The sequence below is a fragment of the Hemibagrus wyckioides genome, linkage group LG06 (assembly GCF_019097595.1).
Source record: "Hemibagrus wyckioides isolate EC202008001 linkage group LG06, SWU_Hwy_1.0, whole genome shotgun sequence".
Taxonomy (NCBI): domain Eukaryota; kingdom Metazoa; phylum Chordata; class Actinopteri; order Siluriformes; family Bagridae; genus Hemibagrus; species Hemibagrus wyckioides.
This window is the reverse complement of record NC_080715.1, coordinates 12,745,365-12,766,938: the sequence shown is the minus strand read 5'-3', so window position 1 is coordinate 12,766,938 and position 21,574 is coordinate 12,745,365. Positions and strand designations below refer to the sequence as shown.

The window sequence follows — 21,574 nt, the reverse complement described above, 5'->3', positions numbered from 1 at the left end:
AGGTCATATGATCAATTAATCTACAAATGAACACATGTAAAGGAAATCTTTTTCTGATGCTGATACTGATAAACAATTTTCTGGAATGTTATTTTATTTATAGTGAGTTAGCTCTTCTATGTGTTAGACAATGGCAATAATGCTAGCACTCCATAAGTCTGAGTGTATAGCTCCTAAATGCTGCCATGCAGCGGAGATCTCTGTAACTGGTCATCATGATTACCTCTTCTGTTTTCAGGCGTGACTCCCACTCATGGGCCCTGTACTTCTGATGAGTTTAAATGTGGGAACAGCCAGTGCATTCCTCTGCAGTATGTGTGTGATGATTTTGATGACTGTGGAGACCAGACTGATGAGTTGGGCTGTAGTGCGTAACATTAACCATCATTAAACACACACACACACACACAAACATACACACACGCTACAAAGCATCCTTCGTGTCACACTCATTCCTCACTCTTGATATCTGTTTGTTTTGTTAAGTGACAAGCATCACAGTGTCTATTTATCAAATTCTATATCACTGGCATGTGGTAAATATTGATGTATATTTGTTTTTCTCTTTTTCTCTGTATTAGACAGTGGGACTGGACGTTCTTGCAGTGAGAATCTGTGTGAACATAACTGCACCGAGTTGACAGGTGGAGGCTTTATCTGCTCCTGCAGGCAGGGCTACAAAGCCAGAGAGGACAACAGGAACTCTTGTGAGGGTATGTAAATGACTCCATACACATAACAACAACAACACCCACATCAGAACTGTAGTATCTTTCTGAAATTCCTGTGAGAGTCATTCATCTTCATCTCTATGTAATTGTCCACCATGGTAAATGGCAGATCCTTAGTGTGTGAGGGTTTAGCTAAAAATATTTGTGTAAATAATTTGGCTGCCTATATTATTCATTTCTAGTTTCCAGAAGCATATTTCTAAACCGTGTATAAAATGCATGTTTACCGTTTAAACAGCAACATATATTCATCAATCAATTTACTATCTATAGCACAAAGGGCAAGATAATAGCTTAACAGGTGCTGATCGTAGTATTAGGGTATCCATGCTGAAATTAAAAGCTCAGTGCCGTGCAGAATGGTGAATTACGTATTTACAGGTTAGAACAGAAGCTTGAAAAATCTTAAAAATACATTTCAAAATTTGTTCAAGGCTTGAAATGTAGATAATTTGGAATAAACTGCTTATTATTACGAGTGGAAACAGGTCATTTGTTTAAGGAAGAAAACATTTGAAAATATTGTAATGCTGACGTTATGATAAAACTGCTAGCAGTTAATGTTACTGCTTGTTTTGTGGTAAATGTTGCTCATACCTCAGGGTTGATACTGGGGGAAAAAAGCTGTACAAACCTTAGAACACCACAGAAGTGGAAATGCTGATACTGTAAAATGTTGTGCCTTTTACATGATGCCTAATTTCAGTAAAAATGTACTTTGTATTATTTAGTATTACTTTCTTCCACTCTCATACTGGAAAGTGGCAAAAAGGTGGAACTTTTAATGTTGTGGAGCGTTCATGAAACAGTCATATCCACACCAGCCTCTCTTTGTGCATGCACATGTTGCTGTAGATGTGAAATTGCAAATGCCTCTATCCTAACGACTCTTCTTTTGTCAGAAAACCTAAAGGAACAAAGTGCTGGCACAGGAGCCTCGTTCCATAATCTTATAGAAACCTCCCCTTACAGATGACTTTGCCATATCAGCAATTACACGTTTTTCTTTTTAAAATGAAAATACACTTTTAATATGCTGAGTTTTGAGTTTTGTGAAAGTCCCTGTGAATTAGTCTCTATTATAGAAATGATTATGTATTAGAACAAGCGGATTAATAGAGAAAGAAAAGAAAATTAAATCATCATCTGACCAATCAGAATTGAGACCCCAGTAGTGTTATATCAAATGTTTAACTGGAAATAGCACATCTGCATATAAGCCTTGATGCTTTGTTATCGTTGTATCTTTGTTAATTTAGTTTGTAGATCTTTGTTGAAAATGGTTCCCTAACACAGCAGCATCCATTATAGTCAGTGCGATAGCTCCTCTGAAATTTAAGATGTATTTGTCTCCGTCTGTTCTTCTACAGATGTGAATGAGTGTCAGCTTTATGGCACTTGTCCCCAACTGTGCAAAAACACTAAGGGCAGTTATGAGTGCTTCTGCGCTGAGGGATTCCGCTCTGTGGGACCGCAACATGGGACTGAATGTGCTGCGGAAGGTGAGCAATGGAGCTAATAACCACTTGTGTAGTTAAAATTGCTCATCAAATTTTCACTCTCTGTATCTGTTCTTACAATATCCTGCCTATATCGTGAACAGGTATACTTCACATCCACCAGTAGCAGCCTTATTGTACTGTACTGTATAGGTTGCATACCTTGAAGAATATTAAATTTAGTATACAGTAAAATTGCCAGTTGTTGGCCAGACTTTGAGGTCGCATTGTATGCTTCATGTCGAAGCAGAATATTTAAACTACCAGTTTTCATGAAGATGACTGTAGAATGAATACAGCAGCATCTGGGTGTGGCATGTATGCCAAGCATGCTGGAACACTGGAACACCTGCAAAATCAATGGACCTCAATCCTATAGACAAAATGGGATTGAAACCCAGGTCAAATGACAACTATTCGCTTACCAACTCTGAATGAACTCTAGTGCTAGCTTCCTGGAGAAAAATTACTCATGTGTTCTTTCTATCATCCATCAGGTGAGATGTCTTGAGATTAGGGTGTCACCTGCTGCTTGTGCTAGTGATTTTGATCAAAGTGTCCCAGTGCTCTATCGTGCATGTTGAACGTCAGACACAGATTTTGGTCTATGCACCTTACAGATCAGTTAGTCTGGAATGTAGATGTCTCAGTGTTGTGTTTGGCTAAAACCTTAAGCATAAAATCTCATCTGACCATACACCAGGTGTTCTTGGAACAGGCTCTGCCCCAGCATAAAGTTGGAGAAGATAAATGAATGAATAATGATATTTGTTCAGATAATAAGGCACTGCTTTTGGTGGATTTCTTTTTTTTTTTTTTAAATAGCAAGTATAATATCTTCTCTTATTATCCTTGTCACTGTTTTGTTTTACTTTCGAGGTCTTCAAGTAATGCAAAGTGTCTATTTTTTTTGTCTCAGGCAATCCTCCAGTGCTGCTGTTGCCCGATAATGTGCGTATCCGTCGCTATAACCTGTCGACTAAGCAGTACTCTGACTATATTGATAATGCTGAACACATTCAAGCTCTGGACTACATTTGGGATCCAGAAGACCAGGGGCTCAGTAAGACCATACTCTATCTAGAAACTACACCCAAACAATGGTCTGCATTGGGGAATGTATTTATCTCAGTTTAGCTCATTTTAGTTGTTTAATGAAACCCCATCATATCTTATTGTATTTTGAATACATTATTTGTCGTATTTCTCGTCTTAAGAAATAACTTACAGGTTTCATGAATGAGTTTTAAACAAGCAGAATGCATGTCTCATAGACATTTCACTGTACTTATACACACTTCTCTACTTTCAGGTATTGTGTACTGGACCGTTTTGGGTCATGGTGCTCAATTTGGCTCCGTAAAGAGGGCATACATGACCACATTTGATGACCATGGAAGTAACCAAATGAAAGATGTAGATCTCAACCTTAGATACATCTCCAGTCCTGATGGAATTGCTGTGGACTGGGTTGGGCGGTACATAAAATAAAACATAAAACTTCTTGTGTATTTAGTTATTTTGGATGTATTGTTCTACATTTTTTGACATTTACAGCTTTGCTTACCCTGATTAAGTATACCTTCTTTTATATTTCAGACACATTTATTGGACAGATGCTGGCACCAATCGTATTGAAGTTGCAAAGCTGGATGGGCGGTACAGGAAGTGGCTAATCCATTCTGATCTAGATCAACCAGCTGCTATAGTTGTCAACCCAGCTCTTGGGTAACTACCTTGCCATTTTATTTGCCCTGTATTGACTACATACATACATAACATTTCAGGCTCCAAGTCCCATTTCTTTTGTCAATATGTCCTCCTGACTAAGCATCTTTTGTATGTGTTTTTGTCATTGTTGTCACCCAGTATGATGTACTGGACTGACTGGGGTAGAAGACCAAAGATTGAGGCAGCATGGATGGATGGCCAGCACAGACAGGTGCTGCTGGATGAGGATCTGGGCTGGCCAACAGGACTCACTCTAGATTACCTTAATGGAAACAGGATATACTGGTGTGACTCCAAAGAGAACATTATTGAGTCAATGAATCCAGATGGAACAGACAGGAGGATTGTCATGTCAGGAGGTTGGACATCTGACATATACAAATTATATAAAGTTTTTTAGTTTGAGTTCTATTTTCATTTTGTTTCTTTGTTTTCAATTAATTATTCACACTGGTCTTATCTGCAGATATTGGAAACCCCTACAGTCTGGATGTGTTTGAAGGTCATGTTTACTGGACAACAAAGGTCAGGGGTGAAGTGTGGAAGGCTGACAAGTTTGGAAAGGGTGATAAAGTGAAGGTGTTGACCATAAACCCCTGGCTGACTCAGGTCCGCATCTATCATGAGCACAGATACAACCGCTCAGGTGAGAACCAGTTGCTCACCCAGTAATTACAGTGAGTATGTTAATTATAATTCATAAAAACTTTTGCACAAATGTAACATTAACTAATCACAGTCATTATTTTGTCTTAGTGTTGAACCCCTGTAAAGATGTGTGTAGTCATCTGTGTCTGCTTCGACCTGGTGGATACACCTGCGCCTGTCCGCAAGGCTCCTCCCCGATCAGCTTCAGTGAGAATGAGTGTGATGCAGGTCCGAGAAACATTACTCTAAAAGCTGCATAAATTAATTTAATCTATTCATTGAGATAAATGTGTGGTTTATTATTATACCTAAGAATAATGTTTAATAATAGGACTTGAAATTTAAATTTTATTTCATATTTAAATATAATCTAAGACTCACTTTTAGCTATACTACTAGCATACACACCATGACAGCAATGTATCATCAAACAACTCAGTTATGTTATATTGAAATATCAGCCTTTTGGGTTATAACTACTACTTTGTTGCATGTAAATTTTTTCTTTCTTTTTTAATAGGTTTTTCTAGATTAAAAATATTGTTTTATTTTGACATTAGATTATGCTGTTATTCTGTATAACATGTCAATGATTATTGATTTTAACATGCTTCTGCCTGCACCATGCCAAAGTTGTTGTTGTTATTATTATTATTATTATTGTTGTTGTTGATATTACTCTTATTATTGTTGGTGGTGGTAGTGTTGTTTTTTGGAACATTATTAATTGTATCCACTCTATGTCGAGATTGTTGTGGCTGCAGGGTTTTTGTAATGTCATGTTTGGCTCTTTCCTTTACAGCCAGCCAACCAGAGGTAGCCATGCCTATTGAATGTGGATGCATTAACGGTGGAACATGCTCCACTGACAAGCCCGGCCAGCCAAAATGCAAGTGAGTCAAACAGGAGGAATGCAACAATAGACATTAAACATCAAACTTAATTCCAGTAAAGAGTACTTTTAATAGACGAAGAATTGAGTAATAGAGAAAATGACTAGGGGCAAACATCATGTTTGTTACTCATTACAATCTGGTGATATTCTGCCCCCCACAGGTGTCCTTATGGTTATTCAGGAAGGCACTGTGAAATAGGAAAGTCCCGAGGAGCACCTGCAGGAACAGGTGACAGGATTATTCTCACTTCCCAAACCAGTTAAGACCAGCCATGTAGTGTCCTTTATCCAGTGTCTTACACATTAATGAAGCAAGTTAATGACATACACACAAAGTGTGAGTTAAGCTGATTTTGGTAAAGGTTGCTGAATGCATGATTAATTATTCATTAACATCTTGGTCCCTTCGTGTGTGTTTTTTACTTACTATGGCATTCATGCTGACTAAATACTCCTTCTGTATAATTCATACCGTATTACTCAGCAGAGGTGAATGAAATACAGGAATAGCATTAACATTTTATTCAAGTGAGTATAGTTCTGACACACCGATATCCAGTTTCTCACACATATCTCTCCTGTTCTCTGTTTAGCAGTAGCTGTGCTGCTGGCAGTGATTATTATTCTCCTAAGTGGGGCTCTCGCCATTGGGCTTTTCCTGAACTACAAACGCACAGGCTCACTCATCCCTTCAATGCCTAAGCTACCCAGGTACTCCATTACATTCATTTAGCACTCAAACTCCTCAGCTTTCTTTGACCTGGAGGAGATATATACAAAGAACAAGCTAGCTTTCATCCTCTGTTAGTTATTTGAGTAGGGTTTCTGCTGCATTAGTAAGCCTTTGTGATTCATGAACAAACATTTGAGTTGTGGATAGTAAATAATGTACTATTAGTAATACTAACAGTATTTTATTAATTATTATATGTAACCTGTATGGTTATGTAACCTGCTCTCTCTCTCTCTCTCTCTCTCTCTCTCTCTTGCTCAACTTATTTGTCTATATATTGTTTAGCTTGAGCAGCCTGGCCAAGTCAAGTGACACAGGAAACGGTGTGTCCTTCCGCTCAGGGGACAACGTCACCATGGATCCTCAAACTCTGGGGGTATCGTTCATCGATAGAGCCATGCAGCTGGTGAATCTCAGACTCCCTGTCTTATATTAACACTACGTGTTGGAGCATGTTGGAGGTTAACCTCCAGTTCGACTTGAGTTTTAATGTTACAAATCCATTTTTGACGTGACTGAGAGGTCCACAAGAATTATTCTTTCATGCAATAAGGGAACTGTAGTTTTCAGGTAGAGAATTTTCTAACTACAACATTCCACATTTATAGGCATTGCATGAATGCTTTATAAAGTAATGCTGGAGGATTTATGAAAGTCAAAAAACCAGAGGTAGGATTGGAGGTTTTATGTAGTATAAGACTTTATGTATTAGCTATGTATGAGAAGACCTTAATTATCTTCATCATAATTATCATTTCACCTGGCCTCTTAATCTCTCCTGTTTAGCAGCCTGGGCATGTTGCATTAGTCTATTGGTCAGAAGCACTAATGCATACCTACTCCAACTACATAATTTAAATGACAAATGTGTATTTAACAGATGCCTCAGAGGTTTGTGATTGTGCAGTTAGTAAGATACACCTTTTTTTTTTTTTTAAAAAAATGCATTTACAGTAAGCATGAACAATCTGAACATTCTTCTCTCCTCACTCTAAAGACAAAGACACACTTCGCATGTCAAATCACAGGTTTTGACAAGTGCTTTTTTTTTTCTTCCAGTATTTCTTCATAAATTTTTGTGCATTATCTTTAAATAAAGAGTTTGTTCTGATTTCCCTCTCTTTTTTTGTGTTATCAGAATGAGAATTTTGCAGATGGGAGAGAACCTGTCACATTTGAGAATCCTCTCTATCCCACTGCAACAGGCACAGCTGCTGATGCTGCAGTCATACATGCCACACAGGTAAAGTCATACTGGATACATACTGATGTAGAAAGTTTGGCCCTTTAATACAACACATTGGGCTCCATTTTCTGCTGCTTTTCTTCTCTATTCAGGTGACTGTGAATATAAGTGGGGATTCAACAGAGAATGTATTTGCGAATCCAATGTACAATGAACAGCAGCAAGCAGCGGAGGTGAAAAATATTCCAACTGAGCCCAAGGTAACACAGGGAAGAACAGATCCAAAGCAGCTAAATATTTTTAAAGCTATAGTCTGTATCATTTATGACTGCTTATCTATGTTGTAGGAGTCCAAGTGGAACTTCTTCAAGAAAAAACTAAAACCAGGTACAACATTTGAAAACCCAGCATACTCAGAGGTAAGACATTTTCACAAAAGATTGAAGATTTGGATCATAAAAATTTCAAGTACTAATCTTCTGAGCAATTCAGAGTCAACTTTAAAATTATTTTTAGCTTTTGAGAGAAGCATGAGCATGCATGATTGTATTAAATAAACAAACCGAAATACACTGAAATGACTTCATTAGTCAAAAAGATGATTAAACATAATCAGGGTCATAATCACAGGTTTTACAAAAAACAATCAAACAACCTTCTAAATATACAGCATACGCATATGGTATTAATTCATGTTCATTATCCTAAAGGGTGACAATAATTCAGAAGTGGACAAAAATTTTATTGTATGATTTTAGATGCAGGACAAACAATCTGCTTTGAGTACAGATGACACTTCAACCAGCCAGCCGCCTCCTGTAACGCCAGCTCCAAAGCCTGTGAAGCGAGAGAAATCTAGCATGTACTCACCCACAGAAGACTCCTTCCAAGACACAGCCAACCTGGTCAAAGAGGACAGTGACATATAACCGTCCCACATCTCTCTCTCTCTCTTATACACAAACACATACACAATGGGGAAAAACACACACTCTGTCCCTCTTTGCACAGAATCTATTTTTATATGCAGACTGTGTACAAAAATGAAACTTAAGATTATTTTGAGATCACTAGATAAGATGTTTTTATGACAGAGGATTAAAAAGTCTACGGAGACCATGCCTTCTGCTGTTTCTTATGCCAATTCATGTTTATGATTTTTTTTATTGTGACGTACTATATGTATATCTTTGCACTGATACTACTGATGGTTAAAAAAAATGTTATGAATATGTTGTACATTTGTAAAAAAAAAAATTTAAGAGATTTTGATGATATCTGATAGAATATTGTGCAGCAGATTATGCTTTCTCTTTAAGATAAACAATGACAGGTGAACATGGTAGTGTGTAGATAATGCATGCTGCTCTGTGATTTTTTTACCAGGGCTTTGATGCTTTTTTTTTTTTTTTGCCTAGAAATTTTACTTAATATCTGCCAGTAGAATCAAACATGCATCTCATCTTGCATATTTATATATACCTCATCTGTGGACTGGCCAACACAGTAGAAAAGAGCCAATTTCTGTTTTGGTCAATTGTTCACAATTTGTTCCTCAGCAGTATCTTTGTTTCAAATAAATATTACATCAACCTAAATGAATATTAAACAATGAGATCATTTACAGATTTATGAACTGCTCAAGATTACTGGTCCTTATCCAAGTATGTTTCACTTAATTACAGGTATGATTTGTGTATTAAATCCAAATAACTGATAATATTTTACTTCCCCTGAGAGCATCCTGCATCCTGCTTGAAAGATAACTAAGCCAGTGTGTCTTGTTGAATGCCATTATCTAGTCATCGTATTGTTACAGTAGGCAAAGATTTCATTGTTCCAGTAGTATTTGGAGAGGATTCCTGTTATTTAAGAGAAAGGGACTGATATAAATAATTAAAAAAAAAAACAGGCAATAACACTTTATGATTAATGATTTATATTTAGAATTTTCATTGATATCTAATATCACACACTGTTTTCCAGATTCTGAAATAATTTAAACTGTGACATTTGTGGTGTAGCATTTAGTATGTATACTCTTTGGTTTTGGCCAATAATTTCACTATTGGCAAACCTAATGAAGAAGTAAATTCTATATTACTGAATGATTTTGTATATTAATGAAAGGAAAATGAACATATTTTAACTGAATTTTTTTTTTGTCAAATGCTGCTGAGAAAAAAATAAATGTATTGTTTTATAATGTCTTTTGCCTGTTTTGTCCTATGTATAATAAATACTTTCAAATATTTTCTAAATCAGACCATATTGGATATTTATAGACTAGAACATATACAAAGAGGAAGAAAAAGTAAAGTAAATGCCAGTTAGCCAGTTTGATGACTAAAACACTTTCTAATAAATAAATAAATAAATGCATAAATAAATAGATCACTAATTTGTGTGAAAGCATATGTATTTATATACATGATATCTGGCTCTTTGGATATACCGTTAAGCTTCTGTTAAATATTCCTCTGGGTTCTATATTGCTTATTCTCTAAACAAAAACAAACAAAAAAACTGCAGATTTTTGGCTTGGTGGTGTGAAGGCCCTACGTGTGGCGGTAAAAGCCTGGTCGTATCTCCACGTTATCTTTCGCTGTGCTTGACTCGAGCTGGCACTTCCTCCCTATATCCCCCACCCTACCCACACCCACACACACCCCTTCCCTGACCGGTCCATCTCCCCGCTCTCCCCGGCTCGCGCCGCTTTGTCTCCATCATTCCGACACACCGGCCCTGGTTAGTACAAGTTCAAATTTTCCCCCGGTTTGCGCAAACCATGCTGTCATGTGCCCTTGAAAGCACGTGTACACAGATTGAACCAGTTTGTCAATAAACAAAGCGCACCAAAACCCTGGATTAAAACCGTAATAAACAGCAAGCAACCAAACTACACATAAAACAGTATATTTATTAATACAGTGGTTCCTGACCAGGGGCTTGGCCACATGGGTAACACAGGGTGGCAGCTGTGGCAAGTCAAATCAGCTTTGACGCAATGTTACCGCTGACCTCAGATCACAGATAAATTCGGCTTAGATAGATTAAAGTTTATTTAAATCACATACATAAGCACAAAGTTTGTTAGTTCCCATCATTTTTCGTTATTTTAAGAATAAAGGGAACCCAAAACCTTATCACCTGATCGTGGAGAAACCCTGTCCACAAGGCCAACTAGGTGAATTAGCCGAGGTGTGTTAGAGAAGGGGGAAACAGGTTGGGAGCCACTACTATAAAAGGTTAATGTATGTGCTTTAAGGAAGCCTTTAGCTTCTTCATTTGGGTACATCAGTGTGTTCTGGTATAAAACCTCCTTCACGGAGATTATCTGTCCTAAGCGCACCATCTGGTGGTCGGATTTTGCACGGTGTGTGATTTCTAATAGAGTAAAATCTTATAATTGCAAGTGCTACACAGTCCAGACCTGACGGATACGGAAGTTTCATTCAAAACTTCTCTCTAAATTCAATAAAATCTTTATATACTGTTCAGGATCGGTCTTCATGGATCTGATTTCCAGAATCTGGAGACCAGGTCAACATTTTGAACTCTTCATTATGTTCCTCCAACCATTCCTAAACAATTTTTGCAGTGTGATGGGGCATATTATCCTGCTGGAAGAGACCACTGCTATTATGAAATAGTGTTTCCATGAAGGGGTGAACATTGTCTGCAACAATGTTTAGGTAGATGGTCAAAATAAAATCCACATGAAGGCCAGGATCTAATGTTTACCATCAGAAAATTGCCCAGAGCATCACACTTTCCCCAGGTAAGTGAGGCACAAGGACCTGTCCAAAAATTCATTCATTAGATTCATCACACCAGGCCACCTTCTTCCATTGCTCGCTGATCCAGTTCTGATGCTCACATACCCATTGTAGGTGCTTTTGGTGGTGGACAAGGTCAACATGGGCACTTTGACCAGTCTGTTTCTTCACATCCCCATATACAACATGCTGTATCAAACAAGAAGGGATAGCCTTTGCGGTTCAGCGGTTGCCTTCCTCGGACCACTTTTGGTGGGTAATTAACACTGCATACCAGAAATACCGCACATAGCCTGACATTTAGGAGATGATCTGGCCCAGTTGTCTAGCAATCACAATTCGGCCATGTCAAACTCACTCCTTGTGCCCATTTTTCTTTCTTCCAGCATATTAAGAATTGACTGTTCACTTGCTGCCATACTTTGTCAGATGTCATTATAATGAGATATTCACAATTAATTGTCAGTGGTTTTGTTCTTATGGCTAATCAATGTTAAAAACTGGACAAGGGAATAAACATTAAAACCAGGATCAGCAAGATCATTAACATATAATTAACTGGCCATAGGAATTGTTTTGAATGCTGAAACTGATTATTTTCACCTACTTACAATTTTCCCCATTTAAAGGATATGGAGTCATCAGTTGACTGCTGGTGTTAATTGCATGTAAATTGCATGGCATTCATCAGTGTAGGGATCTTTATGTGCCTAGTGACTAGCATAGAAAGGTCTAAATAATAATAGGAATGAGTGTCAGGAGAGTAGTCACAACTAGTTCATGACTTTAGTATGGTCTTACAGTGTTTCTCACAGATATGTGATTTTACACTTGGGGGGATGCAAAAGACAGAGCAACAGGGACAGGGCTACAGTTTATCTAAAATTTTATCTATATTGCCCATGTATATAGAAAGGCAGCAAAAGCACAGGCACCATACACATAGACAACATAATCAAGATATCACTTAGTGATCATAACAGACTATATAAGGTTGCTGAGGATGCACAAGTTAAAACATGATTTAAAGCAAACAAAAAAAGGTTTTTAATGTCGTCAGCCCTGTAAATAGACGAAGGCACCTAATAATTCATTCAAGGGCCTCAAACAACAGTATATGAATATATTCATATAGGACTATATCAATACATTCATGATGCAGACTACTGCAGTTCTATGTGGTTATGGTGCTGGACTTATAATTGGAAGGTTGTGACTTCAAACCCTATATCCACTAAGCTGCTCCTGGGCCCTTGAGCAGGGCCCTTAACCCTCAGTTGCTCAGTACAAATGAGATAAATGCTAGTCATTCTGGATAAGGGCTTCTGCCAAAAATAACTTAAATGTAAATGACCCCTGCTGAGCACTGTTTAATATATGATAGTGAAAATTAAAAAATAACCATTTCAATCACAGTAGAGTGGAATACCTGGCTGGGAATAAGACAGTACCCCTGGAGTGGATAGGGTTAAGGGTCCAACAAAGCTTAGTGGCGCTGGAACTTGAACCCCGACCTCTTGAATAGTAACTCATTATATATACAGTATATATATATAAAATCCAAAATATGAATTTATACGAACGTTAACCTAATTTCAGAATGATATGCATGCACACACACACACACACACATAGTAGTATATCAAGTTTCAGGTTTATTGTAATGTACATAAAGACCACTTTAAGTATCTATACAATGAAATTCTTGTGCTACAGTTTTTTTACTCCTATACATTTAGAAGAAATCCAAACTAAAATCACCATCACCATAAGCAGGTCTTGGGACATTGTAATAGATGTATGATGGCAATAAATGAAACTTTGGGCAACAGACTATACTCTCTGAGCCTCTAGATTCCTCAAGACTTGGCTTCTATTGAGAAAACACTGAAACTAGTAGTTGCCTGCCTTTTCACTGATATGGGAGAAACATTTGATTATAGTTCCGCGGGCAAGTTAGAAACCATCACTACACATCAGAGCAGATATTTAGCCCCCCACCCCACTTCTCTGAAGTCCCTAACAGGCACCAGAGTTTGAGACTCAGGGCCTTTTTCTAAGAAGTTTGTTGTCTATTGGATTCTAGATTAGAGAGGAAACAAGCTCCTAAAAGCCTTCCTGTTTATGCTGTGTAGCCATAAAACATCACCTCATTTTCATGTGCAATACATACCAATCCAGTATAGAAATGCTTTTATAAGATTGCCATCCAAGGAAATGAATTTCAGTCCTAATAGTCCTTCAGGCACTTTCTTGTACCACTGTATTTTCAACATGCAGCCTACTTGCCAGTATAAGGTAATGGTATAAGGATACCATTCTACTTAAATGACTTGCTCACATCGAGTGCTGAGTCTCCACTTTCTCCACTCAGAAAAAAAGCTTCCTAATAAAACACAGGAAACACCGATAGGAAAATTAAAGAATTGAGAATAATAGTTATATGTGTGGCAGACAATTATAGAAGTCAACAATCACATTTGAGCTGGTTGATATACTCTATACTAGGACTGCAGCCATAAGCAGTGCCCTTAGTATTAAAAAATTTCAGTAGGTTGTGACTAAACACTAAAAGCCAGAGACAGAGACATGTTTCCACCTCTGCAAGAGGGTCTTGAGACACAAGATTGTCCCCATGGATAACATGGTTAAATGGCCCACAAATGGCATCACAGTCTAACACTGTTTCTGCCCAAACTGCACAAAATTCAGCAGTCAGTCTCCTGGCCAATGTTAATGAATCATTTTAGCAGCTTCCTCAACCTTGAACTGTTGTCCCCAAATGGACAGAGTGATTTAGCACCTTCAGCTACAGGTTAACTGTCAAGGACTGCAACCCCAGGACCAACCCAGCAGTGTTCTCAATAGACACTCCTGAATAATCGCTAATACAAATGACTCCCCTGTATACTGGGTGCTAGACATCATCAACTTGGCCTACAGAGCCAATATACACTGGGCATCAATGAGTACCTTCTCCAAGATCTCACCAGTGACATCTTTCCAGACATCTCCAAACATCTTTCCAGAGTCTTTACTTGAGATGGTTTCTTCTGACATATGATTTCTTTATGGTATATATTATCTAAGACAGGGATCTCCAACACATTGCTTGCACTTCTGAATAGCTTGCCTAATGTTTCATAGAATATGTACAAAACTTATCAAATCAAATTAACTCAACAAACCTGTTTTTATATCCCAATCAAGTAAATTGTCCATTGATTTCAGTCTTGCTGAGGCCATAAGGGTATGTGCCAGGAGACTTGTAAGTAACAATTGCTGATAAATAACAGAATTAATGAGAATTAATCTGACAATAATAACTGATAAGTCTAGCCAGCAAACCTGTTGAATCAGTTAACTGATGAAACAGCTAACATGCTGTTTATGTGAATTTAAAATGATTGTTATTGCAAAATATACCTGTTTGGCATTGACTTTTTTTTAACTAGCTCATTCAGCTGGTTGGTTTATGGAAATAAGTTGTGTAAATAAATGTTACTAATGATATAACATGAGTAGCTCTTGGCCACCTTCATTCACCTCATTGGAAAAACAATTGGAAACCCCGATCTCATTCCAGATTCTCATCACCCCTGCTAGTCAGATGGGGTTAAATCAAATGTTAGTTGCAAAAGAAGGAAATCTGAATTGCAAAAACAAGTGCAGGGTCAAAAAATGGGCACAAAGTACAAATATCCAAACAGGCAGTCAGAGAGTCAGACTAGCTACAGTCAAACCCATAGAATAATTACCATCAACCCATTAACAGAGAAGGGAAGAACAATTTTACACAGTGGATATTCTTGTTGCTCTGCTCCTTTAGCTTATCCTCAGTCTAATTATTTCTAAAACATATATCACTAAAACATAGTGGGATTATTGACATGCAATTTTACCTATGATTAGTTATGATTATGTAGATGTTAGTGATTAATGTCTTGTATAATTAAAAAATGCATACAAAATCTTTTTAAGACCTAAATGGCATATTAAATAGAAGCTTTAGGTTTGATATGGTTTTTTATTAGTATGGCATCCGAGATAAAGGATGGCATGTAGGACAGAGGCAGCCAGAAGAATTTTGCATCCCAGCCAGGAGAGTAGCGGGTGCGAGGATAGACAGCAGAGACAGCATGTGCCATACAGCTCACCACTTTCATCAGATCTTCATCCAGCCTCTTCTCATAGTTCTTTGTCAGCATTATTTTTACTAAAATAGATGAGACATAATGTTTGAGATATATTGTATTATTTCTGATAAGCATTTATTAATAGGTTCCTATTTAACTGTAGTGCAATGTATGGTTTTTTGTGTGGGTCGTCTAATTTGAATATAGGAATGTCAGTTTCCATTAAAGACTTACTAAGCAGCATTTTTCTACATTATTTCCTCCATATTTTTTCAGTTGCTATCTGATTAAGAAATAGGATTTGCTTTGCAGGGACAGAAATTTCAAAAATACAGGTTCCAGTAAAGGTACCTCATATGGCAGTCACACTCGAGCTTAATACAAGAATATATTTCACTTTGCTTGTAGATTATGCTTTTAGTCTATGATCATTATGGGAGAAAGTCATGAGGATGAACAGATAAAAATGTTAGTAGCAGTCTGTAATCACTCATCCTATTTGAATGCAAGATACCAATAACTTCTTTATTACAGTGTGTGTTCAGCTCACGTTGATCAATGTAGTCACTTCCATAGTCATCCCTGACATCTTGTGGCAGTCTATCCCATATTTTCTGAAAACTGTTTTGAACATGCCTAGTTTCTGCCATGCCTGTTTTGAAGAATCCGGGTTCAATGCACAGTACTTTAACTCCAAATGGTGACATGTTTAACCTGTTGAATGAAGACAACATAATGTATCTGAATTATTGGTTTGGACAACAAGCTACATGCACAGAGTGGGGTTTAAACACACATAAAATCCTTAGTTATCTACCACTCCCATTTTCTTGTGATATATCTATGAAATAAACTGATTTTAGTACAGCAGGCTGTTTACTGTTGTCAATTTGTTATGAGAACAAATAATCACTAACAATTTAACCCAAAATCCATGTAATTTCACATAAAAACATTGAAATGCTACTTAAGGTCTATGTTACATAGAAATATTACATTATGGGTTCAAATAACCATAAGGATCCAACAGCACTTTTCAGTCAGATGTTTTCTTACTTTAGGTAACAATCTCAATTGCTAAAGTGAGATACATTTTCAGAAATTGCAAATCATTAGGACTATTCAGGACAATTCTCAGAATGTCTCCCAATTTTGGTAATTTGCCATTTCTCAATCTCTTGACAGCTAACAATGAGAGTGACATGTGATTCTTCTGAAACACATGAAACCATAACATTTAAGGAGGGTTGTTAAAACATGCTTGGAAAATCCTGTCCCCCGGGCAAGTGTACCAACTTTGTCAGTAATGTCAACAATTTACATGAGCCACCCATAAAATCAGTGAACCACACATTTATCATGATTCTGATTACAGCTATGTACATATTGATGTCTCATGAAGTTTCCAACTCTAAATGTGGCTCATTGTACTGGTTTATTATTTTTACAAATGCTTTGACATGTCAGTTAATGACCCACCTCAGGCAATCATTGAATGCCTCGACTCCGTATTTCGAGACACAGTATGGTCCTGTAGATAAACATATTCTTCCAAGCACACTGGAGATATTGACAATGCGGCCCTTAGCTTTCTTAATGAAGGGTAGCACACTCATGGTCACAGCAATGACCCCTAATAGGTTCACGTTGATCATGTTCTTAAAGTCATCAACAACCATCCAGTCAATTGGCCCAGATGGCTGAGATATTCCTGCATTGTTTATAACAGCCCAGAGACCTAAATGTCACATGCATCAACAAACACATAAGAGAAGCATAATGTTAGATTTACTGAGTGAATGATAATACTGTGTATATACAGTTAAATGTGAGATGTGCTGCAGATGAAATTGTATCTTTTCAAAAAAGGGAATATCTGACTAAACAAGACTAGTGCAACACATTTCAAGATGAATGGTTTAGCTTTAGACATTTATTAAAGCTCAGTCTCATCAGACAGAAGATGTAGTCACTAGAGTGTCTCTTTACATGCCAAGAACAAGAAAAAGTTTTATTTATACCTGGAGGTAGTTTAGGTAGTAAAATAGTCATAGCTTGCTTAAGAAATAAAACACAGTAGTAATCCCTTACCTTTCTCTCCCACCAGGGTTTTAACAATGGCTGCAGCCTTCCTGATGCTATCACTATCAGAAACATCTAATTGAACAGTATGGAGTCTGTCTGAGCAGGCCTTCTTCAGCTCAATCTCTCCTTTCTCTGTGTAGCAGCCAGCAATTACCCAAAAACCCTCTTTGTGCAAATATTTGGCCAGAAGGTGTCCAAAGCCTGTGTCACACCCCGTGATATAGACATATTTCTCTGATTTGTTTGCCACTTGCTTCAGCTCTCTAAGCCTCCAGCAGGCATACAATAAGACCATCAACCCTAAGATATACAGAAACATCTCTGTAGAGAAGTAAGAAAAAATACTTTTAGAAGTAAAAAAAAACTGTTTTAATCTTCACTTGCTTTTGTATTATAGTTGATAGTTTTTGCAAATATCATGAGATTGATGAAAGCAAATGGAAAGCAGTAGCTAAATATGCAGAGCTCAAAACAATGGCAGGCTGGCTTATATAGAATGCAAATTCAGACTTGGAAGAGAGAAACAGGAGCAGGGTGTTAGAAGCCTGTGAATTTTTGGAAGATCTTTAGTACTTTCTCTGTGATTAACACAAAGCAGTTCTCATCTGCATTCACATGAGTAGCAACTGAAAATGTAAGAAAAAAAGAAGTAACAGACGGTTGTACAACATTTGATGGTGAACAGGTAAGGCTAATGGACAAGCATCTAAATTGAGATACATAAGAGGAAGAGACAAAAACAGAAAAGTGCAGGATATATTCTGTTAAATTAATAACCCAATCTGCTATGAAGGTCACACAAAGTATGTGAAAGCAATAACTAAATACTTTTATAAAATTGCTTTTTTTTTTTTTTTTTTACTTTACCTTACCCTACTTTTTTTGCATTGCACTTTATGTCCAATGTGTTCTTAACATTTAACATTGATTCTCTCTCTTACATTCGTTATGGTTTATGAACAGACAAGGTAGTTCTGGTACTATGAATCAGTAGAACATCTGCATTACTTACTTTAATTGCAGAGAGAGCTTTACAGATGCACTTGCCTCCGTTACTCAATATTCTTAATCACGATTATCTCAGTTTACATACTTCTGCTTCCACCTTCTGTCTGCACTTTTAAGCAGGATGTGGTCTGTCCTTTTGACGCTGCACTACTGAGTCATTTGTAAACCAGATGACTCTTTGAGCTGGTTTTCTTAAAGGAGAAGTTCACTTCCAGAACGTTCATTGTCTATACCCACGTATTCCTAGGGTCACGGAGGTCTGCTGGAGCCTATCCCAGCACACATAGGGGGAAAGGCAGGGGTACACCCTGGACAGGTCGCCAGTCCATCACAGGGCCACACATAGACAAACAACCACACACTCTCCTATGGGCAATTTAGAATTACCAATCAACCTAATGTACATGTCTTTGGACTGTGGGAGGTAACCGGAGTACTTGGAGTACACCCACACAGAGAACATGCAAACTCCACACAGAAAGGCCCCAGCCTGTTCGACCCCAGGATTCGAACCCAGGACCTTCTTGCTGTGAGGCAACAGTGCTAACCACTAAGCACTAACTGCTAACCACTAACCACCATGCTGCACACTTCCAGAACAAAAATCTACAAATAATTTACTCACCCCCTTGTCACAAAAGATGTTCATGTCTTTCTTTCTTTAGTCGTAAAGAAATGATGTTTTTTGAGGAAAACATTTCAGGATTTTTCCCCATATAGTGGACTTTAATGGTGCCCGTGATCTAAAACGATCCCAGCCAAGGAAGAAGCCAAACAATCTTGCGAATCAATCAGTCATTTTCTGGAAAAAAAAAATTGTATACTTTTTAACCACACTTTACTTTACTACATAATCACGTTGAAAGGGTCACGCGTGACGGAGGTGGAAATACAGACCCAGTGTTTACAAAGCGAATGTGCAAAGACCAAGGATGTGCAAATAAGTCAAACGCTCTTTACTAACAAAAAGGTACAACATCAATGTATGGGAGTGTTGATATCCTGGAGCAGAACGAGCAAGCACCGCTTCAATCGCTCAGGATTTTATAAAGGAAATTTTTGAGCAGTCATGCTTTTTTGAAGCAGACGTAATCCTTTAGGTTTAAAACAATTTCCGTATCCAGGTTACACACACAAACAGACCATTTTGAACAAAAAACTTTATATTTAAATAAAAAAAATGTAAATTTAAAAATGTTAAATTTTTGTTCTAGAAGTGAACTTCTCCTTTAAGTGACCAGTAGGCGTCTGCTCGCATGTGTGCAATGGAATGCATTGCACTGCCAAGTGGCTAATAAAAGAACAACAGCAGTACAACAAAATGCATGAATGCCTATGCTGACTTTAAAACTTAAAGTTAAACTTAAAAAACTTTTTTGGTATTTTATTCATTTAAATGAGTAAGAATTCATTGCTGCTGATAGCAGAAACAGTTCTTCTTTGTGAGATTCAGTGCTCCGAGTTACTGAAAATAGAATATAAATTCCTCCTCCTCCTGTTCATTCACAGATACTGTTATGTACATGATGTGACATTAATGTTTGTTTGTTTGTTTGTTTTTTTTGGGGGGGGGGTGACCTTCTTTCTTCTGTTATGTGAAATAAACAATACAAATAGATTCCCATGTGGATTTAGGCCCTGTCCACACGAACGAGGGTATTTTTTAAAACCGCAGCTTTTTTATGCAAACGCAACATCTGGTCACTGAAACCGAATATTTCTGAAAACTTCTGCCAGGGTGAAGTTTTTTTTAAAAAAAAACTCCGATTTCAGTGTCATCGTGTAGACAGAGAAACCGGAGATTTTTGGCTTGTGCACAGGGTTGCCAGATTGGACTGAAGACAACCACAGCTTAAAACCCGCCCATAAAAAAAAAAACGAGCCCAAAATGCATACCATTGTAACTAATACAATAATAAACAGTTATAACAATTAATAACTTTGTGATATCGGCTTTACAACAACCCGTTTAATCAAGACTGAAGCCTGACTGGACAGGACTCTCCTGAACCTTATTGGCTAAACTGAACCATATTATTAAAACACCAACGTTACATATTATACTTTAATATGTAAATATGTTTTTTATTCGTTTGAATAGAAAATTAATAAAATATCATGTTTATAGTCAAAAATAAAAACCCGCCAGTTGCATCAAAAACCATCCCAGATTTTATCACCCCGCCCTATGCACTTTTTCCCGGTGAGACGTGACCAGAAGAAGCCCTGTTGAGCGGGAACCCGTCCAATCTGGCAACACTGCGTGTGAGGTCGGCGTCTCAGGCTTCTGATTGGCCAACATGGCTTTTACGGTTGAGATTATATCGCCACCTGTTGGTTTTGCATGCTCTTGACATGTTCTTATCTGGTAGTGCAGATCTTATAAAGATGCTTAAAGTCAAGTACGTCTTCATTGTGATTAGTGTTCAGTATAACACTGTTATAGGCATAACATTATGACCACCTGCCTAATATTGTTTTGGTCCCCCTTTTGCTGCCCAAACAGCCCTGACCCATCATGACATGGACTCCACTAGATCCTTGAAGGTGTGCTGTGGTATCTGGCACCAAGATGTTAGCAGCAGATTCTCTTAAGTCCTGTAAGTTGCGAAGTGAGCCCTCCATGGATCGGACTTGTCCAGCACATCCCACAGATGCTCGATTGGATTGAGATCTGGGGAATTTGGAGGCCAAGTCAACACCAAACATGTTGCTATGTCTGATCAGTGTTTTTTTTTTTTTTTAGCACGCTTGCCTCATACCTCCAGGGTTTGATTCCTACCTCTGCCCTGTGTGCATAGTGTTTGCATGTTTTTCATGTGGTTTCCACCGGTAACAGTTAAATGAAATGTTATAGGTTGATTGGCATCTGTAAATTGTCTGTAGAATAGGTGTGTGAGTGTATACACAGGCTCAAGGGAACCTGTACAGTATACAAAAAAGCAGCCAAATGCCTGGCAGCAGCAGCTGCCTAACAAAAACCGTAAAATTAAAGTAAACTATTCAAATAAAGTGCAAAAAAGTTTACACGAATGTTCATTAAAGGATTTGCAGAGAAACACTGTTAGTGTACCGTTATTTCCCAGATTTATATGATCAAACACCTTCAGTAAAGTGACGACACTAAAAGTGAAACACTTAAT

At 37.6% G+C, this 21,574-nt stretch overlaps 2 protein-coding genes across 10 annotated transcripts in view; one reads left to right on the top strand and one right to left on the bottom strand.

Moving 5' to 3' along the window:
• lrp2a (low density lipoprotein receptor-related protein 2a) overlaps nt 1-9,633 on the top strand; it is a 64,615-nt gene extending 54,982 nt beyond the window's left edge. For 8 of the 9 annotated variants that reach the window (XM_058392430.1, XM_058392426.1, XM_058392428.1 and 5 more), the window contains 17 exons: nt 239-367; nt 582-713; nt 2,102-2,233; nt 3,150-3,293; nt 3,543-3,708; nt 3,830-3,958; nt 4,100-4,320; nt 4,428-4,607; nt 4,718-4,837; nt 5,412-5,502; nt 5,666-5,733; nt 6,098-6,215; nt 6,523-6,643; nt 7,376-7,480; nt 7,576-7,683; nt 7,771-7,842; nt 8,182-9,633. In XM_058392430.1, coding sequence (XP_058248413.1) covers nt 239-367; nt 582-713; nt 2,102-2,233; nt 3,150-3,293; nt 3,543-3,708; nt 3,830-3,958; nt 4,100-4,320; nt 4,428-4,607; nt 4,718-4,837; nt 5,412-5,502; nt 5,666-5,733; nt 6,098-6,215; nt 6,523-6,643; nt 7,376-7,480; nt 7,576-7,683; nt 7,771-7,842; nt 8,182-8,352 — 2,207 coding nt within the window. In that variant the 3' untranslated portion in view covers nt 8,353-9,633. The remainder of the gene's footprint in view (nt 1-238; nt 368-581; nt 714-2,101; nt 2,234-3,149; nt 3,294-3,542; nt 3,709-3,829; nt 3,959-4,099; nt 4,321-4,427; nt 4,608-4,717; nt 4,838-5,411; nt 5,503-5,665; nt 5,734-6,097; nt 6,216-6,522; nt 6,644-7,375; nt 7,481-7,575; nt 7,684-7,770; nt 7,843-8,181) is intronic. The other variant, XM_058392423.1, reaches the window with a different exon arrangement.
• A 3,204-nt stretch (nt 9,634-12,837) lies between these two features.
• LOC131353948 (retinol dehydrogenase 16-like) lies at nt 12,838-18,570 on the bottom strand. The gene is made up of 5 exons (XM_058391110.1): nt 18,436-18,570; nt 17,430-17,744; nt 16,818-17,076; nt 15,889-16,052; nt 12,838-15,418 (listed from the first exon to the last, which is right to left on the bottom strand). Exons 2-5 carry the CDS (start codon nt 17,740-17,742, stop codon nt 15,198-15,200), a joined length of 957 nt encoding a protein of 318 aa, XP_058247093.1. The 5' UTR covers nt 17,743-17,744; nt 18,436-18,570; the 3' UTR covers nt 12,838-15,197.
• Nucleotides 18,571-21,574: the final 3,004 nt, after the last annotated feature.